Source organism: Ailuropoda melanoleuca, chromosome 16, assembly GCF_002007445.2.
Source record: "Ailuropoda melanoleuca isolate Jingjing chromosome 16, ASM200744v2, whole genome shotgun sequence".
Classification (NCBI taxonomy): Eukaryota; Metazoa; Chordata; class Mammalia; order Carnivora; family Ursidae; genus Ailuropoda; species Ailuropoda melanoleuca.
Window position 1 is genome coordinate 78,946,192 of NC_048233.1, and position 9,576 is coordinate 78,955,767.

Sequence of the window (9,576 nt, forward strand, 5' to 3'; positions counted from 1 at the left end):
TTTCTATTTCTCTTTTTATCTCACTCACTTACCCTTACCTTCCAGGTTCCAGTTGAGACAACGCTTCCTTCAGGAAGTGTTCTCGGATTCCTCCAGACTGGGGGAGCTTCCCTGCTCTTTCCTCCCATAATATCTCCATCCATATCCAGCACCTTAAATTTTGTACTGAAATCGTCTGTTTTCTGGACCTCCTCACAGCCCATATATTCTTTGAGGGCAGGGGTAGTGTCTTGACTTTGCTTTCCTCTTCCAGAATGAACGATGTCTCAATGCACCATCCTCCCTGGTTCTCTTTGCGTTGTCTTTGTCTATGAGGCTGTGAGGGTCCTGACCTCCACTCCCACATATGCAGCCCTATGCCCCAAACTGGACCCATGTAACAGAGTTTGTTATGGTGGGCTTTGTTGGGGTGCATGAAGCATGCCTCCTCTTCTTTATACTCTTTCTCACTATGTACCTGTTCACCTTGGTGGAGAACTTGGCCATAATTTTGGTGGTGGCTTTGGACCATCGGCTACGGAGACCCATGTATTTCTTCCTGACACACTTGTCCTGTCTTGAAATTTGGTACACTTCAGTGACGGTGCCTAAGATGCTGGCTGGTTTTATGGGGGTAGGTGGGGGCAAGAATATCTCCTATGCTGGCTGCCTGTCCCAGCTCTTCATCTTTACCTTCCTGGGGGCCACCGAGTGTTTCCTACTGGCTGCCATGGCCTATGACCGCTATGTGGCCATTTGCATGCCTCTCCGATATGGCGCCTTGGTGTCGTGGGGCACTTGCATCCGTCTGGCAGCTGCTTGTTGGCTGGTGGGCCTCCTCACACCGATTTTGCCTATCTACCTCATGTCCCAGCTGACATTTTGTGGCCCCAACGTCATCGACCACTTCTTCTGTGATGCTTCACCCCTGCTAGCCTTGTCCTGCTCAGATATCACCCTGAAGGAGACCACAGACTTCCTCGTCTCTCTGGCAGTGCTCCTGGCCTCCTCTACGGTCATTTCTGTGTCCTACGGCAACATCGTCTGGACGTTGTTGCATATCCGTTCGGCTGCTGAGCGCAGAAAGGCCTTCTCCACTTGTGCCGCTCACCTGACCGTGGTGAGCCTCTTCTATGGCACTCTGTTCTTTATGTATGTCCGGACCAAAGTGGCCTCCGCCATCAACTTCAACAAGGTGGTGTCTGTCTTCTACTCCATTGTCACGCCAATGCTCAACCCCCTCATCTACAGTCTTCGGAACAAGGAGGTGAAGGGAGCTCTGGGCCGAGCCTTTTCCCTCAGGTCTTGGAAAGGTCAGTGAGGAGGCAGGTGAGGACCTTGTTTTCTTGTCTTGACTTTTCAGAAGGAGGACTATGGGACAGAGTGATGACCTGGGTAGTCAGGAGTTATGGATTAGGTATTAATTAAAATAAAATGTTAATCTGCTATAACAAGAGACACCTAATGTGGCTTAAAGAAGGAAGATTTCCTCTTTCCTGCATGAGTCCAGGGTGAGCGCTCCAGGTTGGTGAGTGGCTCTGCTCCACAGACATTCAAAGACCAAGTTCCTTCTGTCTGTAGGGTCAACGTCCCTTAGGATGTTGGCGAACTAAGGGCTGTGGGCCAAGTTCAGCTCAGCACTTATTTCTAAAGACCTGTGGGCTAAGAACGGTTTTTATACTTTTAATACTTGATTGTAAACAAATCAAAGGTAGAATAATATTTCATGACACACAATCATTTTATAAAATTAAAATGTCAGTGTCCATAAATCAAGTTTTACTAGAATACAGTCACACCATATATGATGTCTGCAGCTCCTTTTGTGCTAGAATGACCGAGCTGAGTAGTTGTGACGGAGACCATTTGCCAATCCCCAGTCTAGGGCCTTCTTGTTATTTACATGCTCAACACAGGGTTCTGGGGGCAAGAAGGGAGAGGACAGATCACAGAGGAATCAAACCTTGTGTCTTAAAGTTTCTCCACTAGATGTAGAAACCATCATTTCTACTCACCTCTGTCTGTAAGAAGCTAGCCATAAGCCATGTCTAATCGCCAGGGTGCTAAAAATAGTCCATAGCTAGCCAGCCAGATACCCAGCCCCAATCTGATGATTGTGGAGAAAAAGGAGAGAACAAATTTTGGCAAACAACAAGCAGTTTCCACCACAGAGTCCCCAGAACCACAGCTGATTATCCATGTGATCCATGTACTTATTTTCTTTGTAGCTACACTGTCTCATTCAAATAAGACAGACCGTGCTTTGAAAGTGCATTTAAGAATATCTGTATGGCAGGGGCGCCTGGGTGGCACAGCGGTTAAGCGTATGCCTTCGGCTCAGGGCGTGATTCCGGCGTTGTGGGATCGAGCCCCACATCAGGCTCCTCTGCTATGAGCCTGCTTCTTCCTCTCCCACTCACCCTGCTTGTGTTCCCTCTCTCGCTGGCTGTCTCTATCTCTGTCAAATAAATAAATAAAATCTTTTAAAAAAAAAAAAAAGAATTAAAAAAAAAAAAAAGAATATCTGTATGGCAATGTCAGCTCTCTTGAAGTAAGGCTTAAAACAAATATAATTCAAGTCATTCCCTACACTTAGATAGTTGTACTCTTAAAGACATTTACAATCACTAGTTGAATGTGCATTCCAGAAACTAGAGTCTATGGAAGAGGAAAATGCGGAGCTTGATTGGGTCGGGGGAAGGACAGATTTTCTGTGATGGTGTTTCTCACCTGGCCAACAATCCCATGATGGTGCCCATGGCATCACAGTCTCTACACCCCCACCTCACCCAGTGTCTTAGCTGTAGCTTAATGGTTAGTAGAGAGGACACAAATCACACACATTTTGAAAACCATTTCATTTGTTGATTATTACATATAATTTACTGAATATTCTATATGTGCTTTATATTCTTTTGGACGATGGCAAGATACATAAACAGTGCAAAGATGAGAACCTTTCAGGATCAGAAATAAGAACTAATGAATCATCGAACTTTGCATCAAAAACCAGGGATGTACTGTATGGTGACTTATATAATATAATAAAAAATGTTATTATAAAAAAATAAATTTCTACTGTTTATAAGCCAAAAAAAAAAAAAAAGAATTCATATGAATGAAATAAGAGTAGAACTTTCCGACACTTGACCTGAGTCAATTCGAATACAAAATGCATTTGACTTTTAGGTTTCTGGCTGAGGGAAACAAAGCATAACATACCGGGTATGTAAGAGTTCTCCAGAGAAACAGAACCAATAAGAGCTATCTATCTATCATCTATCATTATAATGATAATGATAAAACTATCTATCTATTTAGATAGATTGAGAGATTTATTATAGGTATTAGCTCACACAATATGGAGGCCGAGAAGTCCCATGATCTGTCATCGGCTAGCTGGAGAACCAAGAAAATCAGTGGTGTAATTCAGTCTGAGCCTGAAGGTTTGAGAACCAGGGGAACCTATGGGGTAAGTTGTGGTCAGACACCGAAGGCCCAAGGATCAGGGGCCAAGGGCAGGAGAAGATGGATGTCCCAGCACTAGCCAAGAGAACAAATTCTCCCTTCTTGCTCCTTTTTGTTCATCCAGGCCCTCAATGGATGAGATGATGTCTGCCTGCATTGGTGAGAGCAATCTTCTTTCTTTAGTCTACTTATTCAAGTGCTAATCTCCTCAGAAAAACCCTCGCACACACCCGAAAAATAATATTTCAATGACCGTCCGAGCATCCCTTAGTCCAGGGAAGTTGACATATAGAATGAGCCATCATACCGGATCATGTCATTCTCATTCATGGTTCCAGAAAGAACTCAAACTCAAACACACAGAAAGCTTTCTGGATTTTGACTCTAAGAACAACTCTATGGGAAGTATCAGTAAAGCTTACAATTTTGAGCTTGTGGAAGATAAATTACTTAAAATGGGAAAAACTCAGAGGCATACTTTTAGAAAGGATCCTACGTATGTAAAAGTTGAGTCTTGCTTGAATAAAATCTGATATGAGAAACTGAACTGATAATATAATATTATAGGTCAACCATATTTCAATAAAAAAAAGAAAAAACTAAAAAAAAAGAGGTCTTTGTGAGTGTGATTATTTACATTGTAAAGCAATCACTCCCTTAAAAAAAGACCTATCTACCGGAATCTGGGGTGTGCGTGAAGGGCATGACATATAGGTATTGACAGCCGAAATTTTTCTTTTTAATTAATTAATTGGCTTCTGGCTTTGTTTTTGCATTATAATTAACGTACTATTATATTACTTTCAGGTGGACAACATGGTGATTCAACATTTTTATGCATTATGAAATGATCATCTTGATAAGTCTAGTTACCATTAGTCACTAAACAAAGCTAGAACAACGCTAATAACTATATTCCTTATGCTGTACATTACATCCCGGTGACTTGTTTTAAACTGGCTAAAGATTTTAAAGATACTACTAATGGTAGATCATTCTGCAGTGAAGATAAATTAGGAGATCATGACAGGAAAATATGTATTCTTGTAAATAGGACATTTCTGAGAATATAATTCCTTCTTTGGGGGATAACGAAGAGACCCAGAGGTACCCAGAGAATGTGACAAGGAATAATTTGAGAGAAGTAAGCCTTGGTTGTTTTTTCTTTGTTTCATTTTTTAAATTTAAATTCAATTAATTAACATATAATGTATTATTGGTTTCATAGGTAGAGGTCAGTGAGTCTTATGTAATCCCCAGTGCTCATTACATCACATGCCCTCCTTACTACGACTTGTTTTTTAATAATTTTTAAAAATTTTATTTTTATGTATTTATTTGAGAGAGACAGAGAGATAGCAAGAGGGAGCACTGGAGAGGGCGGGGAGGGAGAGGAGAGGGAGAAGCATACTTCCTGCTGAGCAGGGAGCCTGATTTGAGGCTCGATCCCAGGACCCTGGGATCATGACCTAATCCGGAGGCAGCCACTTAACCGACTGAGCCACCCAGGCGCCCCAAGAGAGGTAGGACTTGTTAAGACAGATGAGCGCTGCTCATCTTGTTTTGCCCGTTCTGGGTACCTAGATACCGATTTAATTGTTGGTTAGGGACTATATGGGAGCCATCGATCGGGGAGAAGGTCCTTTGACTTGGGACCTGGCGTGAATGACGGGATCTACATACTGAAATCAGAACTCTACAGTTTGCTGTGTACCATTGTGTAACCATTGTTGAAGGCTTTGGTGAGGGGCTGTGGGACCCTTTTCTATGGTTCCACATTCTTTTTATCCTTTACACCTGTGTTGGGATTCCCATTCCTTTTTTCGGAGGTCTTAATCTGTGGTTGGTCTCTTGCTTTTCAATTTTCACATGTGAAATCCTTGGCAATTCCTGATTTCCAGGCTTTTTGTCAAAACCCTGGCTTTGGCTGTGGGATGCTGCAGCCTTCTGTTTATCATTTTTTCCTCTTTTTTAAAGTTTCAATTTTTTAAATATAGATTTTAGAACAGTTTTCTGTTTCTCTAAATTGAGTCTTTTCTATCTATGTCCTTGTTTCCATTGGTGGCTTCACTGTCATGATCTAAATATCATTCTTGGCCAGTTAGATGGGAGCATTTTAAACCCCTTTTGGCGGAAACTTAAAACGGATCTCATTGTCCAGAAATGTGGATGCTTCGGTGCCTCGAGACCATCTGTGCGGTGCCGTTCAGCTCTGTCCCTCCCCGGAGAACAGTCCAGGGGCACTAGCATGTGATTCATTGATGCCCAGTACTTTGTGGGCTTCCTTACCACCTTCGCACTCCCGTGGAAGCCGAGGGGCTTTACTTAGAGCAGACTTTCCTCTAGCGGTTGTTCAGCTGGGTCCGCGACCATCACCTGTCCTCGTCCACCCAAAGGTAAGCAGCCCGCCAGAGCGGGTGCAGGTTGTTAGAACTGTTCCACAAGAGGTACATTCAGTTTCCTCCGATCGGGTTGGCTTGGACGTGTTAGACCACAAGCTTTGCAAGGGCTTTACATGAGCCTTTCTGAAGGTCCCTCCCCAGGGCAGAGCTTGGAGAAACGGTCGCATGAAAGTTTCAGTTACTCAGTGAAGAGTCAAGACGTTCGGGTTGCCACTCCGCACAATTTTATTGAACTATTTAACAAATACTGGTTCAGCTCTTACTATGGGCCAGGTACTATTCTAAATGCTTTATAACTACTGATTCATTGACTGCTCACTGATAACCCCACAACGTCAGTGCTGTGACCTTACTTTGCACATGAAGAAACTGTTGTACAGAGAAGTAATGTAACTTGTCCAAAGTCACACAGCCAAGGGAACAGAGAACTAGGTCTTTGAACTTGTTCATCTCACTGCACAATGATGCCCGGGTATCCTGGTCCCCTCTTGGCATCATTTCCCTTCTTGTAAAAGGACAAGGTGGATAGATGACTTTAAATACTTACCTTTGAGGGTTTATTATGCCCTGGGCACTCCCCCCACGTTTTCTCACTTCATCCTCACGTCAATCGAGAGAGGGAGCTTTAGTCTCATTCTGCGGTGGAACCTGAGGCCCGGAGAGGTTAAGCCACACCCTGAGGTTCACAGGAGGAGCTGAGAACACGGAGGAGCCGGGACTGTCTGACTCCATCCGACAGCTCTACCTCGCTGTCTCTTCCACAAGACCTCCTCCAATGCTAGCTTTGCAGACGTTGACTTATTCGTTCACCAAACAGCTCTCTGTCTCCTCTCCATACCAGGCGCTGGCTGGCTGCTGAGCGGCCGCAGGATGAACGAGACCAGATGCTTCCATCAAGGACATTATTGCAAACATGTCTCAAGTCCTGCTGATAGTAGAAGCCGCTAAGTGACAAGGACCAGTGTCATAAGGAATGTTGTCCTGGTGGCCAGCCCAGGGAGGGCATCCTTGGGGACGCGGCACTCCCCACTGTCCACTTCTGACCTCGCCTGAGGTGATGCCTGCCAAGCATTTGTTCTCTTCCGTTCTTCTTGGGGTGGAGAATGATGATGCAGCATTTGGGAAAGAAGAGACAGGACATGAGGCCTGCTCCTGATGCTAAGACGGCAAAGACCTCCCTGGCCACTGTGCCCTGCCTTGAGTGCTCACATGGGCAGGGATGAAGGAGGCCCAGACACAGGAGCACACACACATGCTGAGGGTGATACGCTTTGCTTCGTTGAAGGTGCAGGCAGCCAGTGGGAGGGGAAGACCACCAGCAAGCTGACCAGCCCTAGCAGACCCAAGTAACCCAGCATGGCATAGAACAGCTCTAAGGAGGCCTCATCGCACTTTACTGTCATTGTGGACCCAGGCTCTGAGAGTTCACAGGCCGTGGGGGCCACCTGATCCCCCAAAGCGTACACAAGGTTGCCTGGACCAGGGAACAGACAATGGGGATGGGGCTAGGGAGAACTGGCCCTGCCCACCTCATAATCCAGGTGGCTGGCTGGGTGGCATGGAAGGCTGCCACCACCACGATGGTCTTGGCCAGCATGGTGGACACACAGGCTGTGAAGGTGACCCCAAAAACTGCCTGGGGCACAGCACAGGTGAAGGGTCCTGGGTGCCCGATGAACAGGAAGGGGAAGAGGAAAGAGAAGGCCAGCTGAGCTGGCGGTTATTGGCTCGGGCGATGGGGTGTGGTGGTGCCGGATGAAGATGCCCAAGATGGCCAGGGCAAGGAGGAAGAGCAGGGCTGTGCAGGCAGCCAACACTGTGCCGAGGGGCTCGTGGTAGGACAGGAAGTCAGCTGTTTTGGGGATGCACTGACTCTTCTCCATATTGGGCCACTGGTCCTCAGGGCACTTCTCACACACAGCACTATCTGAAGGGAGAAAGAGAAACTGTGTGAGAGAACAGAGTGGGGAAGCTTCTGGAAACTCTCCTGTGGTCAAGAAGCCATAGGACTACTACTGATGGCTTTTCCTATAGGTCTTGTGTATTTCAGTCTTGTTACGATGGACCCTTCCAGGATACCTGATGTCTTCAAATTGAGGGCCAAAGCCACAGAGGGCAGAAATCCTGGTGGCAACTGCTCATTGTGCATCAGACTGTAATGAAATAATCAACACAACAACCAAGGAAGCTCTGAGTCCTCTCTGGGCTTTGTCCCTTTGAATCCAACCACCATGGTGGCTGTGTCATAATTCATAGTCATGCATTTATTCATTCATCAGCCCACTGAATTTAAGGAAATTCAATGGGGTGCTTACTATGTACACAGACTCTTTTTTAATGGAGGCACCTGTGTCTAAATCACTCCTGTGATAGAACGTATCAGAGCTTTGCTTTCCGTAGTGATTTAAAGGATGGGCTTTGTCACTGGAGCTCTGGAGAAGTCATATGTTCTCATTGAACCCTCTTCCTTGATTTGGTCAGATCTCTATGTTCCCAGATGCTTGATTTCATGTCCTAATCTGCAAGTCCAAGGATGATTTCTTATTTATCATTTCTGTCATCTTCTCTTTACCAATCTGGTGTCCCCTCCCTGCCCCCAGCTTCATTCAGTCGTGCCTTTCTCCTTAAATGGGCAAAGAGGATCCTCAAAGTCCCTGCCTCCCCCACACTGAGAGTTTTGGTGTGCCAGGAGACTTCCCCATCCCATGGCTTCAACAATTTCCTGGATTCTGTGCCTGTTCCTGCTGAGCGATTCTCTCTCTTTTCAGTACTTTGGTCGCTTCTCAATCTCCCCAAACACATTGAAATGCGCACTGCTTCTCCACATGAGTCATCCCATGGTTCCCCATTCTTGCAAAGTACACTCCACGGTCCTGAGTCTGGCAAGGTAGGCCCTCTGTTATCTGGCCATCGCCCATCAGAGGTTGTGTTCAAGTCACTTCCTGCTCCTTATTGCTTTCCTGTCTTGAACCTTCGCTGATGTGCTCCTTGGCCCGGACTATCTTTCCCCTGCTTCATTGCCTGGGAAACTCCACTTGTTGCTCATGGCCTAAATCACATGCCACGCCCTCCAGCGAAAAGTTCCCCTACATACCCCTTTGTTAGAATTCATTATTCCTCTGCACTCTCATGGTTTGAGGCTTGGATTTTTATTGAGGCAACTGATTTCACTCATAGTCTAGTTTCTCTACTGTCCCAGGTTTGGGGGACACAGGGATCATCTCCTTGGAGAGATCATGAGGTCTGTGGGTCCGGGGTCTGTGCCTCATTTGTTGTCACCACCTTTGTACCCAGCACAGTGGCTGCATACACTAGGTGCCAGTTGATAGCTGTTGAATGAATGGCATCTTTGCAAGATGCGGATTAAGGCAATAGAGGGTTTTTTTTTTCAATATTTATGGAAGAGCTAGTATGTGCCAAACATGAAACTAGGCACAGAATTTGGACAACTGAGTTGATGAAAGAAAGAAAGAATGGATAGCCTTAAATGGCTTTACTGTAACAAGTGGGAAGGCCATCTTGACAACATCTTTTTGATTTCCTCTTCTCTGGGTTTTTCTTTCCTAGTAAAGGAAGGCGTCTTTCCTTGATGTGATGATCAGGGCTTGTCTGAAGCCTACCCTGGCTGCTGGCCGGCCCTCCTCTACATGGGCAGCCTCTCTCTTACCTGCTGCCGTGGCTGTCTCTCCTCTGGGGAGGGAATGCAACTGTAGCAGCAGTATGACCT

At 45.7% G+C, this 9,576-nt stretch overlaps 1 protein-coding gene across 1 annotated transcript; it reads left to right on the forward strand.

Annotated features, from left to right (window-relative positions):
* The first annotated feature begins 346 nt into the window (after positions 1-346).
* LOC100480184 (olfactory receptor 6Q1) lies at positions 347-1,300 on the forward strand. The gene has a single exon (XM_019803214.1). The coding sequence runs from the start codon at positions 347-349 to the stop codon at positions 1,298-1,300; it is 954 nt and encodes a 317-aa protein (XP_019658773.1).
* The last annotated feature ends 8,276 nt before the right edge of the window (positions 1,301-9,576 follow it).